A 22,954-nucleotide genomic window follows, 5' to 3' on the forward strand; every position below is an offset into this window, starting at 1 on the left:
AAACCATCCACCCTGTTCCTTGATAATTAACAAGCCTACCAGATAAATGAAGTGAACATGCACGTGAGTCTTATGAAAACATTTATAAAATATTCATAAATATACTTTTAAAGGGGAGTAGCAATAGAGGAGGTGGTTACATGTGGGAAACCTTTACTGCAGAGGAGGTGGCACCTGATATACCAGAACAAATGACTATTTAAAACATGGTTAGTGAATAATACAAACATAAATATTGCTTTAGGAAGAAAACACATACCAGTAAAATCTGATGTCATCATTTGATGTAAAAATAAAATTAAAAGGAGGCACAGGAGGAAATAATAGATTTTAAAAATATTAGCTTTTTAAACTTACAAGGACATAGTAATATCTAGTTCTTGAAAATGGGGTAGAGTGAGAGGGCAGGTGCCAAGTCAAATGGCCTGGGTTACACTCTGGCTGTGGATTCTGGGAAAGCTATGGAAATTCTTACTTAACCTCTCTGTGAATCAGTTTTCTCATCTTTAAAATGTGCATAAAAATGCCATGGCCTACCTCATGCAGTGGTAGTTAAAGCTGAATTATATAACGTATTTGAATAAAGCTCGTCACCTAAGAAACACTCAGTGTAAGTTGTTAGTGTAGATGGGGAAATATTAGTTCAAATATGTTATTTTAAAGAACTGAAAGGGAAGCACTCATAGAATTATAAATGCTAAGGGAAAAACTCAAATGAAATGTGGTCCACATTGCATTGAAAAAAAAAAAAGAAAGAAAAGAAAAGACAGCAATGAGCCATGGAAAAAACCAAGGCACAAAAGCAAAATGACAGACATAACAATAAGAACTGTTATAAGTATGAATAAGTTAATCAGTTTTATTAAATGACAAAAACCCTCAGATTACTTTTTGTAAAATTCTCATGCATGTTGAACATGAGAGGTGCTTTTTTAAAATACGTGATTTGTATAAAACACTTCTAAATTATCTCTTTATTTTGTTTGCCTCTACTCAAACGTTGTAAAGGAGAAATATTGAAGTGAAAAGGATAAACAAACATAAATTAAAGCAGAAATGGCAATAGTAATATATGACAAAGTCATATTCAAGATCAAGTGCATTAAATGGGATTTAAAAATCTTATTTTGATAAAGGGCACAATTCACAATGAACATATAAAACTCATAAATCTTAAGAATCAAATAACATGGGCTTGAAATATATAACATGAAACTGCAGAAGGAGAAAAATAATTATACTAGGAATGGGAAATTTTAAGAAAGCATCACAATCTCAGATAAATCTAGTGCAAGAGTGTAAAAACAGCATTTGAACAATACTCCATGCAAAATAAAGAGTACACGAGATATGTCAAACTTCATCTTTAAAGAGGACATTTTTTACTGTATTTTTCTCAAACATCCATGAAATTATAACAGTAGTTAATCATATATAGGGCTACTAAAGAATAAATCAGTTTTCAAAAGGAAAAGGATAAATTGTATGAACCAGATTTTCTTACCATTAAAATGAATTAGACTTGGGGAGAAATGGTTTTTAGAAGAGCAAAAATAAAACAACTATTTAGGGAATAGAAAAAGATCTTCTTTAAAGAAACTTACTAAAGAAATTCATAAGTTAGAAAGCATATCAATCTTAAATTATTAATCAGAGCCCTGATATAAGAAGTAGACATCTGGGTATCTCAGGAGAGATGGCATAGAATGAGAATAAAAATGCTACCATGAGTGTCCGCTGGGCTTCTCAGCCATCCTAGAAAAGAGAAATCCTGGCACTTAGTTAAGAGGAGATGGATAATACTGGATTTTGATTATACTCTGTGATCATTAACAAAAAAAAAATCATTTTTATTACATTCTTAAGTTTCTGGAGGAAAGCTGCTCTATTGTTAACTTTTGAAATTTAGACTGGGTAGGCCCTGATCACACAAGTACTAACAAGATTCCAGGCTCCAAAAACTAAGAAAGGAAACTTTGGAGCAGCATTTCCCAAGGTGTATTCTTCAGAATGTTCGGAAGTACTGGAGTATGAACAGGGAGGTGGAGGAAACAGAAAATTCATAGCCAAAACACCTGGAAAATGATGACTTCAGTAACATTACAATATTTTCATGGTTGTAGGACTTCTCTGATTCTTTAGTATGCCATATACATGTGAATGCTTAGAAGAGAAAGGAGCACACAGTGCTTCATGAATTTATATTATTAAATTCTTTTTCTCTGAAGATTGCAGGAATCTGGAATGTTGTAGAATATTCTTTGGAAGATACTATCTTGCCAAATTGTGTGCTCCCAACCCCATCAAAGTCATCGCTTGATACCTGATACCAAGTGATTAAAAAATAACAAAATCCAGATTTTATAAATCGGATTCAGGAAGCAGATTTGGCAGCAAAATTTTCCATAGAAATCGTTAAGCACAATTAGCTATGGAGAGAAAAAGTCAAACAGTATAATGGTGCCCACTGTCCACAGCCATGTCGCCATGCCATACTCCCCAGCAGCCAACGCAGGGCAAGTGCTCTGAGCATCCTCTTCTCCTCCAAGTTCTCTGTTAACCTTTCCATTATCACATTTTTAATGATTAATCACATTACAACTCAACAAATGCCTAATCTTTTCACTTAAGCTTATTTTCTGTAAACCGCAATTTTTTGCCCAGCCATCTCCCTGCACTCCTCAGTGAAATTCATCTCCCACTCGACTTCTCACAAAACGAGCACTGAACATGGAACACCTCCGCTTGGAAGGGACTATTTTGGCTCCAGTCATACAAAAGACCACTAGAAGAAAACCCATTATAAACTTCAGTTGAATTTCATTTGGCAGACAATGGCATCATTTTATTCCAGAGATGATCTCCGGGTGAGTACTCCTACCCCAGGTCTAGGAAAGCTCAATCTAATTGAATATTGTTGGGACCATTGAGGAGAGGATAAGGGACTCTGAATGAGTATGCCAAGTGACTATAATGATATAGTGGAAGCCACATGGGTAGGTTTCTTTATAAAAAGGGGAATGAGTTCAAGGCAATTATGGCAACCACCAGAGAGGTTGCCTGCTAAAAAAGAAAATCTTATCTGCAAAAGACATCAGGCCAATAACCTTATCCTGCAGCCTCATCCTGGGTCTCTACATGAGAGTCCTCTGTCTCCCTTTCCTTTATCAACTACTCCCGTAAAACTTTCATAAAAGACTTTCCTCAACCTCAGCAGGCAACCCAGTTGATGGCTACTGATAGAGTGGGAAGCACTTGAAAATCACTCATTTCTTATTATAATCCCCTACAGGACTGTCCTCTCTGTTCACCTAATTGAGAAAAAGGCCCACCACTAAGGAGATGGCCTATTTTATTTGTGTGCTGCCTACTTCTCAGTTGTCATTTAAAAACATTCATCAGAGAATGGAGGACTTCTTATCATAAAAGAATAAAGAACAACTTTTAGCAGAAGAAAAATAATGAGCATTTTCAAATTGTCTCAGGCTGACAATACCACCCTCTCCAACTTAAAGGGACTTATATTTGGTTTCTTTGTTTTGTTATTTTTGTTTGCTAGTTGGTTGGTTGGTCTTTTGTAGTGCTAGGGTTCAAACCCAGGGCCTCACACATGCCAGGAAAGAGCTCTACCACTGAGTCACAACCTCTAACTCCAGGGGCTTATTTAAACCAAAGGCCGAATGTTTTCCCTGATAAGGGGAGGATGATAGATAATGGGGGTAGGGTGGGTGGAGAGTGAGAGAAGAATGGAGGAACTTTAGATTATGTAGAAGGAAATGAGATGGAGTGGGGCTATGAAAAATGGTGGAATGAGACAGACATCATTACCCTATGTACATGTATGATTATACAAATGGTATGAATCTACATTGTGTACAACCACAGAAATGAAATGATGTACCCCATTTGTGTACAATGAATCAAAATGCAGTCTGTAAAAAATAAAAAAATAAATAATTAAAAAAAAGAATGAGGGGAAAAAAGAGTCTCTAGGTATCTACTCATGGATTTAGCAATATAAACAAAAGAGGATCCTACTACCCTTTTTCCATTAAAAATAAAGTTTTATTACTAATTATTTAGAAAAGAGAGCAAAGAGAAAATAATCATAATCAATCATCCTAAGAAAACCATCAGTAGCCTTTGGGTTTCTTTTTGGTCTTTTACTTGGATTTTTATATAATTTAAATTTTAGTATAAATTTGGGAATGGAATGGGTAAGCAATCAGTCCAACACAGGATATGGCTACACATTATCATTTTTTTTACAGACTACATTTTGATTCTCTATACATAAATGGGGTACAACTTCATTTCTATGGTTGTACATGATGTAGATTCATACCATTCATGTAATCATATATGTATATAGGGTAATGATGTCTGTCTCATTCCACCATCTTTCATGCCCCTACCCCCTTCCCCCTCTCATTTCCCTCTGCATAATCTAAAGTTCCTCCATTCTTCTCTTACCCTCCACCCTGCTACCCCCAATATGTATTACCATCCACTTCTCAGAAAAAACATTCAGCCTTTGGTTTTGGGGATTTACTTATTTCACTTAGCATGATATTCTCCAATTTCATCCATTTACCTGCAAATGTCATAATTTTATTCTTCTTTATGGCTGAATAATATTCCATTGTGTATATATATATCACAGTTTCTTTAGCCATTCATCTGCTGAAGGGCATCTAGGTTGGTTCCACAATCTAGCTATTGTGAATTGAGCTGCTATAAACATTGATGTGGCTGTGTTATCATTTTTAAAAGAATAAATGCTCTAATGGTTACCATCTAGTATTGCTTATTATATGGAGGCACCTTGATAATAATTCCCATGTGTCAGTGAATTTTCAGAACAACCTATACAGCAACATTTTTTATGTTTCCATTTTACAGGTAAAAAACAAAAACAAAAACAAAAACAAGGTTGAGAGACTGTAAATACCCTGCCCATACTGCAGAGTAAGGAAACTGTCTGAACTCAAATCCAGGCCTGTCCCACTCCAAAGCTTATTCTTACATCATGTTCAAGACCCTGGAATCCGGTTGTCCTTGTGTTGAAAAACTTTTTACCATTCATACACATCTTGGCTCCTTTGGAATGGCCATTCATGTTCACCTCCCAACTATCAAGTCGCTTTGATGGTGAATGTCTTCTGCTGTGGTCCATATGAGAACAGATTTCTGTTTCTTGACTACCAGCAACACTGATTTTTAGCTTGCTCATTGTGTCTTTAATCTACCAAGTGTAAGTCAACATTCCCTATTTGACACTGTTTAAACTCTTCATTTATTGTGAGTCCTTTCTAAGATGTTATGTATATGATATTCTATTTATATTGTGTGTCTCTGTCTCTCTCCCTCCCTTTTATTCTTTCCCTACACCCCACTCCATTTCTCATCTCTGAAGACAATAGCATCTTCCACAGTGGGTATTTGTGTCTGGTGAAAAACTCTGCTCTACTCTTTAAGAGCCTTAAACTCTTCCAATACATGGTTCCTATCTATGATCAATTTTCTTGTTTCTTGCCAATTATTCAGTTCTAAGTTTTCAGTAAGGTCCATTTCCTTACTCTCTAAAATATCCATCAGAAACTATCTGGGAATAAAATAAAAAGTGTTTTGGAACCCCCATATTCAACCAATACTTTGGATTACCTAGAGATAATTCATAACATAATCCCAATACTCTAATTGGTATTATTAACAATGCTTTAACAATAATATTCATATGACTGATTGAAGTAAAATACCTTTTGTTTGTTTCAGAATTATAATAATATTATATTTCTTTTAACTTTAATGTTACCATTTGGACAATTATCCAACAATTGCTGGCAAACATCTAGATCAATTTGAAAGAACCAAATATTAATTCCCTTATTATAAGAGAATAATATAATTTTTAAAGTTTCATAACTGTATTAATGGTGAAAAACATCCAACATACAGGTCTTCTGCTCTAAAATTGACTGTGATTACTAAGCATAATCCATACTATAAGAGATCCTCAAATTGTGAATTCCACATGAAATATATTTTTCACCCCTCAGCATAACCCTCAAGTAATATACAATTAATTCTGCCGCTTGAGTACTATTCACATTTAATTTATTACTGATCTATTGGAATAAACTGTTTCTTCTTAGAAAATGTCCAAAAATAAAAATGACTAGTGTGTATCACAGAATGCACTTATTCTGTTCATGGTGGTAGGATGAGAGGTTTTTCAAGAGAGGTCTCAGAGTCAATTATTGTCTTAAATCTAGAGAAGACAAAGACCATGAGTTATTGGAAAGGTAAAACCTAAAATTAAGAATATAAGGGGCTGGGGATATAGCTCAGTAGGTAGAGTGTTTGCCTCGCAAGCACAAGGCCCTGGGTTCAAACCCCAATACTGAAGAAAAAAAAAAAAAAAAGAACATATATTTTTCACTTTCAAGTGACAAATTTTTTCTAACCATGTTTTACTCATGTAGGAGAAGTTAAAACACCCCTTTTCTTATCTTTCTCACTAATGCTCCTGAAATGCCCATAGTCAGTAATGCTAGGTAACAAGCCAACAAAGATCAATTAACAAGGCCTCTCTCTCCCTCTAAGTGGAGTGGATGGAGAAGGTTCACTTTTCTTGTGTTTTTTTTCTCCTTCCAAGATGAAATTTACACCTGCATCACCCGAATGTTTCCCAAGTCATTTGTCAGTTGTAAACGTTAGATCCTGGGACAGTCTCCAGAAAGTAAGTGGCCATCTAAGTGTGGTGGAAGCCTTATTGGAAAAGTTACAGACTTTGAACCAACTTATAGGTACCTAGCAAGAGTTCAGTGGTAGAGCACTTGCCTAGCATGTGTGAAGCACTGGGTTCAATTCTCACCTCTGCATATAAATGAATGAATAAAATAAAGGTCCATCAAAAACTAAAAAAAAAAAAAAAAAAAAAGAATTTAAAAAAGAGTCAATCAGAGCATATTAGGATAAGAGCTGGACCATGTTGGTAAGGAAACATTCTCCTTCAGTTGATCCACATCCACAGCACTCAGCAACACGGACAAAAACCCTGGATCAATAACTTAAATTCTTCCATCAGAGATGTCTGTATCATCACACAGACTTACAGAACTGGACTGCATTTTTTAGTTACTATTATATGTGGTAGCAAGCAAGGACATTGGGCTGACCTCAGAACAGAAATTCTTCTGAACTTATTCTACATTCTTCTACAATGGAGTAGAAAGGCCACAGGAATTGACATCAAAGATCAGTGTTCTGTTGGTAGCTAGCCATATGTAGGACTTGACTCCTAGACCTTGGCTTTTGCATCTATCAATGTTAAAAGTAAATTAGACAACTTCCCAAACCCCTTTGAGTTCTAATGTTTTATACTAACTGCCAGCAAGAATCTCAGCAGGACCCAAGATATTCTACCAAGTGAAAAGCACAGCATCCCAGACCTGCAGTCTCTTCCTCCAATCAGAAAGGCAAACACATACTCAAAAAAGAATTCCCAAATTATATTATTATATTGTGTGCAGGAATGAATATGTAACAACAAATCCCACCATTTTGCATAATTGTAATGCACCAATAAAAAATATGGAGAAAAAACTAATTTCACATTAAAAAAAAAAAGAATCCCCATCCCCCGTAGACATTTCATGCACAGTGTTTCACAAGTGAGACCATAAAATCAGCTCATGAATCCTGTCTGTTCTCTGTCCCTAAAGGCGACAAACATGTTTTATAACAAATATGGCTTGTTTCAGCATAGTTGGTGATGCACATTTCTTGGATTCACTTCTTGCATTCTCTAAGTGTGATACACAAATAATACTAGTTGTGTATCTTTTGCAATCTGGAAAACAGTAAAAATCTTTCTTTAGGCAAGACGACATATGGAGAGAAGGACAGATGCACTTTTGTGAAGTGGGTAGCCAAGTGGTGTAAGATGTGCCTGTTCGATGAGAAAATTCTCCATTTATACCTGAACATTCCTTTTGAAGAAAAAGGTTTTCGTGGTTATTATCTTTCCAATTCCTTATCACAGTCTTAAAATGAAAATGCTCATCCTTCAGGCTAAATGATATGTATACTCATATACACACATATTATTATAAATGTGCTAATAACATTTTGCTTGAGCACAGAGGATGAAAATACTTTGGAGAAAATATTGTGTAGCTCATTAATCCTCAGGATATCCATGAAATAACTGGGAAAAAGTTGTAGTCTGCCAACTTTTTCAAATGATAGAAAAACCCTTGTTCTAAGAAGTCAATGCACTCAAAATTATCTCATAAGGTTTTCTGTAGGGACTTAGAGAACACCCAGGAATTCTGCATGAGTTTGGACTCACTTCTGCTACACTCTCTTCCTAAAAAGACCATGGTCAATGATTCAGTGTTTTGTTCTTCTACTTTTCCCACCCACCCTGATCCTTCCAGCATCCTTCAATTCAAAACCATAAGAGCTGCTCAGGGGTTTTCCAAGCATCACTTTCCTGCCTGCTACTCCACTCCCCTCAAGAAGGAGTACTTTAGATTTGCATCTCAGTTTATTTGTGTGTTTTTATCCCAAGTCAATGCCAAGTTTACTACTTCATGCTTAACTTGAGGACTTTGAAAAGTCAGGGCCCATGAGAAATGCCTCCATCTCCCACACTCAATCTGCAGACCTCCTGGGCTATCAGACCATTACTGGTCATGACTCAACCTCATGCCCTCTCCAGGGGAGAAGATGGGACACATAGAAAGTCACCAGGTCAGTGATGACAAAACCTGGCTCCTTTCAGAAGGCAATAGTTCTCCTCCCCCTAACCACCCAGGATGCCAGGGGCTCCAGAATGTTCTCAGGAAAATTTCAGAAAGCCCCTTCTGCCCTGCTGGGGTAACGTAAGCAGAAGTTACCATGAGGGCTGTGTAGGTGTAGGGATAGTGGTAGGCCAGGTAGCAGACATCCTCATCATGGGGGAAGGTGACCACAAAGGTGAGGGTGTAATAGCACTTCCCAGATGCTCCACCTGTGGCAGCGGCCCTCTGGCGATAATGATTTCTAAAGAAAGAGGAGAAGAAATGAGAATGAGGGAGGGTCCTAAGTACTGGAAACTCATGTATTATATGTGGCAAAATGAACTTCACTCAAGATGCTTTTGTGGGTGAAATTCAGAAAACAGAGAAATGGGCCAGAGACTCACTGCCAGGTCATGAATCAGTTCAGCAACACAGAAGCCTTGCCCATCTGCCCCCCAATTGTGGCACACATGCCATGAGCCTCTCCTGCTGTGTCTGAAAATGAAGTCTATCAAGTCACTGAGCTAGAAAATAGAGATAAATGTAAATACTTCTGTGTTTCCTGGGATTCTATTGCAGACCTACACTTCATTACCCAAATTTGGGTCCCACAATCTCTCTTCAGATCACATAAGGTGAAGCTCCTTCCTTTTGCCTCCACCTACCAAATTAATTTATTCGTAATTACTACTAAGTTTTGAGTTCTAACTCAGTCTTTCACATATGTTATGTTATGTTATTATTGCATAACCTATTGTGTGGATGAAGAAATGAAAGCATAGAGAAAATTAATGTCTCAAGGCAAGTAAATGGTGGAAACAAGAGCTGAGCTCAGATCTCTCTGGCTAGAAAGACTTTGTTCTTTCCACAATTCAATAATTTCTTCCCAAAGGAATATATTTGTCACCCCAAATGTGGCTCAGCTTCTTAAAGCTTGAGAATGCACATTTTCCTTTGTCAAAGATGAAGAACCAATTTTGATATTTCAGAGAACAGTATCAAAGTAAATCGCACCCAGAAGTACATTCCAAGCAATATTTTCACCACACACTGCCAGTTACGCTCTCATCTTGCCTGTTGATATTGAGACAGCTATGCAGGTTTTCCTGAGAAATGTTATCATGAGGGCTACCTTACAATGCAAAATGCACTGGACACCAAAAAGATGTAATCCCACCTTTGAACATGCACAACATTGGCTTACTGGCCCACTGTGGGTTTTGGGGTTTAGGAGAAGGATAAAAAAGGGGGGGCTGAGGGAAGAAATAGAAGATGATTATTCATGTGTGTCCTTGCAAAATATAAGACATAGGTTACTCTTTTCTGTTTTCTTGCAACCTTATGCTAGCCCCCATGAAAGCAAAAAAGCAAGCTTTTAAGAAAGGAACTAATAGAAAAATCTCTCATTGCTTGTGGTTTTGTGGTTTTCCAGTTTATATAAAACTGGGAATGGGTGTAAGAGAAGCTGGCGATCCCACCAAATATGACTAATTCATTTCACTTACTTCACCTTCTGTCAACACGGCAGCCTGGAACCTTGGTCATTCTAAGAAAAAAAGGCACTCTGCAACAACACAAGCCCTACATGACTATCTACCCAACTTTTCAGCATTATGTTAATAGAACTCATTTCCTGCGTGCTTTCAGAACATTTCTGACTTCAAAGGGTGTCTTCTCCCATGGTGTTACCTAAGTTTTGATACTTAATGGGGTCTACTTTTACCACATTTTCTAAAGGTCTGAACTTTCTCCAAAAGCTAACATGGTGGTAATTAGAAAGTACGTAAAGAAGCAGATGACAGTTCAGAACACATGCAAGGCACATGTACTCTCTTTCATTTGCTTTCTGATTTCACCTGTACAGGCTCCATTGCAAAGATACATTCAGTTGATACCTAACTAAACAGCAGGTATTAGCCAGTTATGGCTCTTTACAATGGCAGAGCCAACGAAACTAATGAGCGAGGTAGGGACAACCAACTAAAACATGGAGGAACGTTTCACCTGTAAGTACACGCACATACACTCATGGGTATTAAGACAGGTGGAAACACATGACTAGTGCCTCATCATCCCCATGTTATTCACCTTCAAAAAGTGGAGACAGATTCTGCATCTTGACTCAAAAAGAACAGATGCCCCTAAGGGTCAGTGGGGATGGTCTTATCTGGCATGGACCTTGCTTCTTTTTAGGTTTCCCCACTGCACTATTAAGTATACTAAAGTCACATCGCAAGCACATTGACCCTATGCTAATCAACCTACCCCCACTCAGTCACAGAAGAAAGCAAGAAAGTATAGATGAGTCAATGAAATCTCTGCATTTATCCCAATGCACTCTCTCCTCTCCAAAACAAACCTGGACTCCAAAGAAAGAACAGCTACAGTGGAATGGAAAGAAAAGTAAAATGGGCTAATTCTTTGCTCTTGTGTTTCCTTGGTCCTAGTGACTGAAAGGAGGGAATTCAAACTGTAGTTTTGACTACATGAAATCTGCCTCCTCACACCAGCATCAGTCACACACCTAAGGTGTTACCCCCTGTAGCTTGTTGGTGTTAGCTCACCACTGACAAGCCACCCTTCCCCAGGAGGGGGTACACACTGATGGAATTTAAGAAAACTGGATATCACCTCATTTAGAATGAATTTTGGCTAAAGTAGATTCAGTTACAACCCTAGTCTGGGATCTAAACTCTGGCTGAACCTAAAGCAAAGATCAGACTTCCCCACTGAAATCCCCTGGTGGCCATATTGTAGAAGGAACATCCAGAAGTTGACTCTATCTCCAGTAAAACTTTTCTCTTCAGAGACCTTTAACCTTTTCCAAGAACTTCTCTAACGTGAAATGTCTGATAAATCTCTACAGTGAAGCACTTAGGTTGTGACAATTCAATTTGTCCACGATAGAGTGAGATCCCATCAATGAGCTATTTTTGTTTTCTTGATTATGATGTGAACCTATTGGGGGATGTTTGCAAGGCAGGAGCGTCCATCCTTCATATTGGTGAGACTTCCCAAGTTCTTCTACATGGAAAGTCTTTTCCCCCTTCTTCATCAGCTGACCCCTGTTCTTCCTTCAAGACTCAACTCAAATGTCTCCTCCTTTGGGAAGCCTTCCCGACAGCCCCTCACAGAGCACTCATCACACTGTCGTCTTCCTCACTGCCCACGCTCCATGGCAGGCATCAGGCTGTGTATCTTTATGCCTGGCCTTTGTGCCTCATGCTTAAGCACAGCAGCTGTTAAAGTTTGTAGAATAAATCATTCCAGAATAATTAGGATGCTTAACATATTTTATCTTTTAATCTTAGTGACTTATTATGCACATTCTACAGATGGGAACCTTGAGGCTCACAGATGTTTAACATCATGTGAAATTCCACACAAGTATAGTAAACAGGATTCAATTCCTAGGGTGGGCTTAGATCTGAAACTAAGAGATTTTTTCAGGTATATCATCTTCCTCTTAGTAATGGACAAAAGGACAAGAGGTCTTTTGACCCAATTCAGCAAGTAAAAATTTGAAGTTTCTGTCTTTACAAATCAGCGCTTTCTATTGTCTAAAACAATAGACAGAATATAAAATAATCCAGATAAGAGATAGTAAAAATGATCCATATACTATGATTCTATCATTTGTACTTCATGCCACTAAGATGTTTCTACTAATTATTAGTAATAATTAATAACCTTCATTAAATAGCTATTTTTCTAAGTTTTCTATATGTTCACAATGGGTCCATGAGATAAATGCCATTGTTATCTCCGTCTTATAGACAATGAATCTAAAGTTGAGAGAAGTTAGGATAATTTGCCCAAGGTCACACCATTAAATGAGAGGTGGAAATTCCATTCCAAGAACCTTCTCTGGTCAATCTACTCTTCCAGGTGTTAAAGGAGGCTGGCAAAATCAGGACTGCTCTCAGATTCACTGCATTCATTGGATCCTGGAAAGGCCATCTTGGGTCAAAGGTGATCTGGGCTGGATAGATTCGGATGCTCCACAGTTACAAGGCCCCCCTGTTTTTTACCCCTTCCCTAAATCATTTATCTTTGGAAGGATCTGTACTTTTGTAATCATAAAGCCCTCAATGAAGCAAGGAGCAGAGTACACAAATGCATAGTTATGAACTTAATCTATTTCCATTGTACTTTAAAAATGCTGGGAAGTCATTTTTTCTGCATGTCCATGAATATTAGCAAATGCCAAGGCAGAAAGTGAATTAGATGATCTTACAATGACGATGGCCCTGTTTAACAAAAGTGCATCATTTCACTTAACAGGATCTAATAAGGCAGAGCAGCCGAGTCTCCCGGCTTCTGTGTGTCTGCAGCGTCTCTAATATTCTATATAGCACCAAATCTCTCTCCTGAGATCCCTCGGAAGGATGCATGATGGCAGAGCTCTTGTATGACATTCATCTTCATGAGTGAGCTGTTCCATCTCCTCTCACGAGCAGAGATAAATGTCAGAAGAGATCAGCTGCTGTGTATTACAGGGCCACTCAGAGCGTGTAGCTTCCCTCCCTCTGCCCTTCAGCACCAAAATTACTGTAGACCAGAGCTGGGAGAGAATTTGAAAAGGTGTGAGGCTGTGTAGAGTAGAGGGAGAAGCAGACCACAGGAAAGTAAATAAAACAGAAACTAAAACTGTCCTTGCTTACTTTTATGAGCAGCATGGAAAAATGAGTCTGACCATTTATGATCTTACATCTTGAGGGTCATTTTTTATTTTCTAGCTGAGTGGTCTTCAGGGTGAGTGGAAGACATGGCTATGACAGAAGGGGTAGGAGATGCTGCAGGGGAGGGCCAGATGATCAACTGTGCACACAGAGAAAATATTAGAATTTCTTCTTAAATTTACAATTTTCTAGGTAATAAGAAAGAAATTAAATTGTCTCACATTTAATATGTGGATTTACATGACTGCCCTCAGGCAGTCCTCTTCAACCTTATGTGATGAATAATTACAAAACAAACTAGATAATGAGCAATCTCATCCATCCCTCCCTGTTGTATTCTAGGCATGGAATATGAAAAGTACATTAAGTTCCACACCAACTATTTTCATATGTCAAGTAGTTCAGTATCAGTGGCTGCATAGGAGGTATCCCAAGGGAGGAGCAAGAATAATTTGCCCCTCCTCATTGGTTTGCTTTTGGCTTCTGGGAAGGTATTTAAATTTAAAGAAGCATGTTTTGGTAGATTCACAAATCATATTATCTAAATTAAGTTACACCTCTTAAAACAGAAAATATTTTTTAACACTCTGTTTGGAATTCCTCAGTTGATAACTATATTAAAATGCAATCATAAATGATCAAGAAAAGAGCAGAAGGTTTCAGTGCAGTTAAGAATACTCATTTGACAAAAATAATTAATTAGTGAGAAGTTAATCAAAATTTTCAAACTTATTCAAAAGCCTGGCCAAGCACTGTGGTGCACACCCATAATCCCAGCAGCTCAGGAGGCTGAGGCAGGAGGATGGCGAGTTCAAAGCCAGCCTCAGCAACTTATCAAGGCCTGAAACAACTCAGTGAGACCCTGTCTCTAATAAAATAAAATAAAAAATTTATCCAAAAGGCTACTTACAACTGTATTTTTCCTTTATTTCCCCACATTCTTTCCACAACTGTGTTTGTAATGGTGAACTCCACCATGAGGGAATGTGCACTACAGAGTGCACTGAGCTGTCAATAATATAAATACATAACAAATAGTATAATTTATTTCATTTTCTCATTTAAAATTCTTCACTTTTTGCACATTTTCTAATGTCCATTATATATCAGTAATGCACATATAATGTAATGCATCTATATAATGTACATTATATATAGTAATGCATGTATCACTTATTTTTAAATAATTTATGAACAAATCTATATTAGTAAGTACATGCATAACTACATCTTATTGATTTGGATATACAGCCAAAATAATTTGGACACTATTTCCAGTGGATGGCAATCGGTCCCACAAAGTAGTCAATCAACCTTCACAATTGCTCTTCATTTCTGTAAATTTCTGAAAGAAGTACAAAATCCAATTCCTTCAGAGTGTCCTTTGCCCTATTACCCTTGCATAAAGATAACTCAGTTCCACTGTGGAAATCAGTATGGAGGTTCCTTGGAAGACTAGAAATGGAACTATCAGATGACCCAGCTATTCCACTCATTGGTATTTATCCTAAAGAATTAATGTCAGTGTACTATAACAGACATGCATACCCATGTTTACAGCAGCACATTTCACAATAGCCAAATTATGGAACCAGCCCAGGTGTCCATCAACAGATAAAGAAAATGTGGTGTATGTGCACAATGAAGTTTTATTCAGTCATAAAGAAAAATGAAATTATGCCATTTGCAAGAAAATGGGTGGAACTTAAGAACATTATGTTAAGTGAAGCCAGACTCAGAAGATCAACAGTTGTATGTTTTCTCTCAAATGTGGAAGCTACAGAGGAAAAAAGAAAAGAAAGGTGTTGGGGGCATCTTATGAAAATCTAAGGGAGGCCAGTTGAATAGAGAAAATGGACTGGGAGAAGGAAAAGAGGAGAGAAGGAGGAAATACTGAGGAATTATATTGGTCAAATTTTACTGTTACATTGTGTGCATGTACAAATATGTAACAATAAATCCCACCACGACATATAACTATAATGTGATAATAAAAAATAGGGGCAAAAAAAAAGATACTCATGTTCCATGGCTTATATTTCTTCCCACAATGAGCACCCTGGCACCCACTTAAAACATAGTACTAAGTCTGGAAATTCAATACCATAATAGCAATAGAATTTCTGAGCCTCTACTACCAGATAGAACCTAAAGAAACAGGAGCCATAATTATCCCAAAGTGATAAATTAGAGAGAATAAATTCAGGAAAGAAGCTAACAGATCTTCTAAGGCAAATCAACTCAAAGTTTGTGAGGCACATGGAAAATGATATTGCTTAATAAAAGGCATTTTATAATCGAGAGAGGGTTCTGATTTGTGGGTGAACAGAGATTACACATATCTACTCTGTTGTTACAACACATTATTAGAAATATGTTAACATAATGTGGTGAATAATTGTAAAACAAACTACATTACAATGTGGCAATCTTATCCATTCATCTCTCTTGTATTCATGACTGGAATATGAAAAATGAATTACATTATACATGCATGGTTTTCATCTTACCCCTCTATTGCTCTTTAATCACACAACAATTGTCTCGTTAATGAATCTAGAAGCTATTAACACTGGCTTCCTTTAGGCCAGGGATATATTTTTGGATGTGTGGCTTCTTCCTTCTCTTGACAGACATGTGGTCCCCTTGAGCTTGCTCCATATTCCACATTTCCAAGAGGAGCATCCTCCAGGGAAAGCTTTCTCCCATTGAGAGAGACACAGAATGATATTTGTCTAATCTCTTACTAAGTTCCAGATACTAGCCTACTTTTAAGTTGGGTCTTTCACAGTTACTCATGGTAACTATTTTCAGAGGAAACTAAAAGTTGTTCTTAACACACAAAGGTCCAAATTTAGGTTTCCATATTTTTCCCTATAATTGTGAATGCTACAACCTAGAAAAATTTTAACCTACCTTTGGAACATAAAGAAATTCCTGAGAATGTTAAGTGAGCCAGAAAGCAATTGCCATTTAGGTGCATGAAAAACCAACAAAGTTGTAATGTTTTGATTCCTTCTCAAGAATATATGAAAAAACTATTTGGATTAATATCTTCATACATCAAGGACTGAACACTGCCAACTCTTTTATTACAGACTGTTAGTCAGTCCAGCTGTGTTTTGTAGGCTATCATTATCTCTAGGGTGATTTCTGCCTTTATCTAACAGAGCAACAAGATCCTTGACCTTTCCTATCTATCAATACAGTCTTTACAGTCTCAAAAGTCAAGAGACATTAAGTGTATATACCCTCCTTGGTACTGATAGTGATAACAATCCTAAACTCTAGAATGTCTGGTGACAGTTTTTTTTCCCAGAGTTCCCTTGTAATCTTAAAGATAAGACTTACTTTATCCACAAAAATAGGTACTAACCTATCAGTTTTCATAAAACCCTGGTAATGAGCTAATAAGGAATTATGTACATTCTACCTGTCCTAACAATTCCTATCCTTTTACTTTTTTCTAATGTATTTCAATTTTATTTGCTGTCTAAAAAATGCATACATAAACAATTCATGGGTCTGGAATCCATTTCTTTCATCAAAAACGAAAAATAGAGACAATTTAAATTTTATTACGACTTTAGAGAATACATCCATAAAACTGACTACTGATCAAACACTGAAGACGAATATTGTAGCCTTTCCCTCTTTTATTATTATTTTTTACACAAAACTACACTGCTATGGAAGAGGAATCTTAAATGTGTTTGCCACATACTCACTCACTCCCCTGTATTTTGGAAAGTGCTACACAGGTGGAAAAGAAAATGTCAGGACTTCTCAGAGTTTTTGTTCACTGGACCCAGTGAAAATGAATAAAGAACCAATATCTGATGCACTAACTACAGATTAAATCTGTATAACTCCTAATGTCTAACAACAACAGTTAGATGTACATAAATGAAGTTTTAATGTGCATAAATGAAGACAAATCATTTTTCAGCAAATCAAAATATGTTTCTTGGTGTCTACTGTGAGTTATTTTTAACAAGCTTCTATTTCTGAAGGGCAGGGCATTTGCCATTGGGACAGAGGGAAAAGTATAACAGACAAGCAAAGATTATTGATACTTTAAAAAAGCAAGAAATTGAGAGGAAATGACAGAGAAAAGGAAGTTAACCACCTTCTCAACCCTCTCACTTACTTGTAATAACAAATCTCATTGCCAGTCCTTATCCAACTGGGTCTGCCCAGAAGAGCCTCCTTCAGAGAGTACAGGGTTGGCTGCATCCCTATGTAAAATAAAAGCAGGGTTTAATCCATGAGGGAAAGAGGAAAAGGAAGTTAAAAAAAAAAAAAAGGGCAAGTGAGTTGTGGAAGGTTGAAAAATGGCCTCCAAGAATATCCAGATCTTAATTCCTTGACAATATGAATGCTAACCATATATGACCAAAGAATCCTTGTAGGTATGATTAAGTTTAGAATCTTGAGATGTGGAGATTGTCTTGGTGGCCCTATATGCAATCACAGCTGCTCTTAAAAGAGGAAGGCAAAGAGAGGTTTGACTAAAGAAGAGAAGCAGCATGATTAAAGCAGAGTAGATTTGAAGTGCATTGTTGCTAACTTCAAGAAGGAGCCATGCACCAAGGAAGGCAAGGAATTTAACTCTAGAATGTAGAATAGGAAAGGGATTCTCCCCTAGCATCTCCAGAGAGAACACAGCCCTGCTAACATGACCTTTTCCCCATTTGGAAATCCATTTGGACTTAAGGATTCCAGCATCGCAAGAGAATAAATTTGTCTTGTTTTAAAGCATAAAGTTTGTGATAATTTGTTGTAGTATCCATACAAAGTAAATACAAGAGTTGAGGTTTATATTTTCTTTCTAGGGCAACACGAAACAGAATCTGTATCTCATACTTAGACCTGGATATGTGGGAGTATTTATTCCCTATTGAAAGTCACCCAATAAATTAGTACATGAGCTAGCACCAACATGAGAATTTCCTATTCCTAGAAATGTTCAAAGTAAGCAAGAGCTATTGGTCAATCTCTGTCTCTTGAATGTCTCCTCCAAAAATACACCACAGGTACTCAGGAGAATTTAAACTTTTTCCAGAGTTTTCTGAGAGTGTAAAACTGTATTGCCCAGTTACATTCTGATGTTATCATGTTGTGACATATAGATCAATACATTTGCTCCTATGGGATTTTGGAGATAGAAGAAGTAAATGAGAACCCTCATCAACTCCATAAGTACAAGGTGGGGTGCTGGGAATGTAGCTCATGTAGTTCAGAGGTTGAGTTCTTGCCTAGCTCACATGAGGCCCTGGATTCAATCCTTAGTACCAGCACCCCCTCCAAAAAAAAAAAAAAAAAAAGTTCAAGGAGGAGCAAGGGAGTCAGAAAGTAGTTGAGTGTTTAATGTACTGTTAACATTCCATGGCAAAGTGAGGATTCCCAGAAATTCCTCTGTATTAGTATATGCCATTGGTTGACCACTCCATTGCCACACTGGAAACAAAAGTATGTCAGTTCAACTTTAAATCCTCTGGGAACACACACAGGTCTTCTGATAACAGTATAAAGAGTTCATGATACTACCAAGTTCATGATACTACTCTAATCCCCAAAAAAGTCCATACCATAATTAAATTGGCTGTTGGGCTTCTCACAGTTGATGATGTTGAAGCGATAAGGGATGTTGGCTCTCATACCGCTCACCTTGAAGTAGAACCATTGCTGATGCTGGCAGCTGTTCACATCAGCATTGATCAACAAGTCATACTCAAACCTGCAGAGTCAGAAATAAGCTTGAAGAGTTATCTGGAACGTCTTTAAGGGAAATAAGAATCTATGTGTCTCAAGTTCTGGCTTATGGATCTAAAAGATTCTATTAGAAGAATCACTGACAGAACTGTATCATGTCTTTTCACTGAACTATAGTGAAGTTTCTATTCAACTAGGAAAATTCAAGTGTGTTATATCTCAGAAAAAAATCAGTAACATTTAGTTTGGATATGACAAGACTATGTGAGGCTAGACTTTAATTTTGAGTCTCAGTTTCCTTATATGGAAAATGGAAAGAGTGTCTAAATTTGCAGTGCTGTTTATAAAGATTAAATAGTATAATGGATATAAATCCCCTAACAGAGCAACAGACATGAATTAGACTAGCATTACAGAGGTACTTTGTGCATTTTTCATTTTAATTGATATATAACTTACATGCAGTAAAGTGCACAAATCTTAAATGTCTTGCTCAATAGATTTGTTTTCATCTGATTGCACCTGTACAACCAGGTATAGGCATTTATATAGATATAGGACAATTCCACACTCCAGGAGCTCTTTTGTCCCTCTCAGTTGCTGTTTCCACAGGTAATTAATTTTCTGAGCTCTAACTACAGAATTTGCAATGCTGTTTTGACAAAAACATTTTTACCAGGAAATCTCATTTTCAAAAATATTATTGTTACATCCTCTCAGTATTCTCTTTGAGTTGTTGTTCAAAAAAGGGAAATGTTTTTGCCCTTATCCATGTATACTCTCCCACTCTGAATCCTTGATAAACATTATAGCATGAGATTTGTAGAAGTGTAGAGCTTGGTATAAGACATGTGAATGCAGAGTAGAGCTACCTGATGGAATCCCACCCCTCACACAGTGCCTTTAAGGAACACACTCTAACTACTTAGCTCACTATGCAATGAATAAAGCATAACTCGCTGAGTAGCACTCACGAGGACAATTCTGTGAAGTTCACAACCCTTAAATTATATACTATTCCCACAGAACATTCTCTAAAAAGTGATCATAACAATTTTTCCAGTAAGTAGATTTGTTTTTTTGTCATTTGTCTCTGTTACCATGAGCACAAGTGAGTTTAGGATTCTAATCTCTGGTCAAAAGCACAGGTAGAAGGAAAGACCTGAGCCCAGTTAGCTCCTCAGGAACAAACGGGACTGAAAACTGTTGAACTAGGAGACTCCCCATCAGATATTATTTCCTGGATTCTTTGAACATGAATTTAGAGAGAAGGAATAAAAAAATAGGAGCCATAGGAAGAAGTAGAAGCTAAGGTGACAGCAGAAAGAGAAGTAGACTGAATAGCAGTCTTGACATGATTGTCTTTTCCTTCTTCAGCCCAAGTAGCTCAATTTGTCTCTGTCTTAAATATTGAGCTTGAAATAACTCATGTGCAAAATCCAAAAATGAATCACCTTTCATCTTATCCCAAAAAGAACAACTTCAAAAATGACTCCTTAGGTGGATATAAAACAGGTCTAGCTACACTAAGTTCTAGTCATAGTGAACATGCATCCCTGAGTAAGAGCTTATGTTGAACGATGCTTACCATGTGCCAGGCACTATCCTAAGAGATTTATGTATATTATTTAACTCTCATGAAACACATATGCAGTAGGCATTATCATCAACCTCATTTGTGGGTGAGAAAATAAATGCCTGAATTTAGTTGGGCAACTTGCTCAAAGGTACCCTTTGGAAAGGGGTTGTAGTGCTTGTGTTCTTATTTCGACATCTGTGGTCATGGCACCATTCACTGCCTGGACTGTGGTTTTCAGAAGTTCTCCCATAGAAGACAGATTATATATCTTGCCTTTTGGTGTATGGAAAATATGGTCCACCCTTCTACAGAAGAAAGAATTATAGGCAACTTCTTGAGAACAACAGTCTCTTCAGTCAATTCAGTCCTTCCTTTCAGTTTGTCCATCCCTAGTCATTTCTTGCCTATGGAATCCTTTTTTATTAATAACAGCTCATTGGTAGGTTTTTCCAAAGAAGCATGGTGCTGTGCATTTTCCTTGAATGAAAGATAGGTAGTTCACAATTGCTGCCACCTAAATACAGTGGACATGGAGTGGTGCAGGAATAGGGAACACCTTGTACTTTTCCATATCAACAGGACCAGAAAAATGTCCGAGTCAAAGTACTCTTACAGTCAAATGTGGATCCACTATTTGGACTAAGGCATATTTATTCTTCTAGCGAATAGTTCACCTTGCTATGAGATCTCTAGAGGGATGCTGGTAAATGTTTAACAACTGGTTCTGAGAAGAAAAACCTTCATGTGTAGTACTTTCCAATTTTCATGGGGTAAAACTCTCACCACAGCTGATTTCAAGCCACCAATGTGAGGTCACTGAACACAGAAGGGTTAAGAAATAATTAACAACCTACTCTCCTGGGCTGCCAAGAGCTACCCCTGTGACTTTCCTTACTTACTCACGCACTTGGATGGCTTTGCGAAGATTTCCTGACTCAAACTTGGAGAAGAACCTTAGGCAACCGGAAGCTGTGTCTTGCAAAGGCCTATAATGAAATAAAGAACCTGTGAACTTGTCTTATTGCTATTCTTGGACACTTCTTAAAGATAAACTTTCTCTTGTAGATATTTAACCTTAACAGTCACCATGATGTTTTTAGGAGTAGGAATGGATTATTAACATGAAAAACTCATGTTTTTCATGAATTTTAACAGAATTTTCCATAACTACTATTCCACAGATGTACAAGACTACTTACCAAGGCTTGTCTAAGCTGAAGATAACTTTATTTATAACATCACTTGGCTGGATGAACCTCCGGACATCCTCAAATATCTTGATTCTAGAAAGGAAAATTGGAAACATTTCAAGTGTTGACTCTCATTCTCAAGTCAACTTATCCTGAAGTCCCCTGGGAAGGACCTTTGGAGTCATAGAGAGATAAAAAACAAAATTTTAATGATGCCCCAATCTTGGGCTCAAAGATACAAACAGAACTGCCATCCCTTCTTCTTTTCTTTATTAAGAATAAAGAAGAATATAAGCAGTATATTTTGAGTTATTCTACAAAGAATAGTAAGAATAGAAATAACAAAGATGTTAGAATTTTAGTGAGGGGATTTCTTGGCTTGAGAGTTTTCTGAAGAGTGTTTGGGTTAGTGTACTTTAACTTGTCTGACTATATAAAGAAGAGAGTCCTTTGCATTGACACAGTTTTGAGGGAAACATTAGAACTACTGATTATTTACATGATTGAGGTTTGTGAGATTCCACTGGCTTCTGTATTTTTGTGCCATTAAATTCATTGGGCTCTGTCTGCTCCAGCAGGCTGAGGACAGTCTTCTGTCTGAGAAACAATATCAGGAAAATTTAAGTAAGAGAAAGAAAGGAATCTCAGAAGGCATTTCAGTTCCTTTCTTACATTTCCCATCCAGTTCATTGACGTAGGGTGAGAGAAGGGTGAGTAGGGACTGAACTGAGAGGGAAGATGATCTACTCAGGGGTAAGATTGTGCTAGACCAGCTTCTGACATGAGTTTCTCAGGAAGTTGACCATGGCAGGATAATGTCCCAGGGATGAGGACAGAAATGTCAATCAAGAGCCTATGTGGGAATAGTTCTTCTGAACTACCATCAAGAGAAAATTTTTCTGATGACATGGAATATAAATTGATGAAACTTTCTGGTCTGCATATTTTGACTTAGTATATACACACTCTTCTTTATTTTAGGGAAAATGTTTTTTCCTC

The 22,954-nt window shown here is 37.2% G+C and overlaps 1 protein-coding gene across 1 annotated transcript in view; it reads right to left on the bottom strand.

Annotated features, from left to right (window-relative positions):
• Positions 1 to 22,954, bottom strand: part of Agbl1 (AGBL carboxypeptidase 1) — a 726,904-nt gene that overhangs the window by 585,089 nt on the left and 118,861 nt on the right. Inside the window, exons 11-15 of the mRNA XM_047540786.1 lie at positions 21,965 to 22,048; positions 21,665 to 21,751; positions 19,063 to 19,211; positions 17,622 to 17,709; positions 8,907 to 9,051 (exon numbers count right to left, since the gene is read on the bottom strand). Of these exons, the coding sequence (XP_047396742.1) occupies positions 8,907 to 9,051; positions 17,622 to 17,709; positions 19,063 to 19,211; positions 21,665 to 21,751; positions 21,965 to 22,048 (553 nt within the window). The remainder of the gene's footprint in view (positions 1 to 8,906; positions 9,052 to 17,621; positions 17,710 to 19,062; positions 19,212 to 21,664; positions 21,752 to 21,964; positions 22,049 to 22,954) is intronic.

Source organism: Sciurus carolinensis, chromosome 2 (genome assembly GCF_902686445.1).
Source record: "Sciurus carolinensis chromosome 2, mSciCar1.2, whole genome shotgun sequence".
NCBI lineage: Eukaryota > Metazoa > Chordata > Mammalia > Rodentia > Sciuridae > Sciurus > Sciurus carolinensis.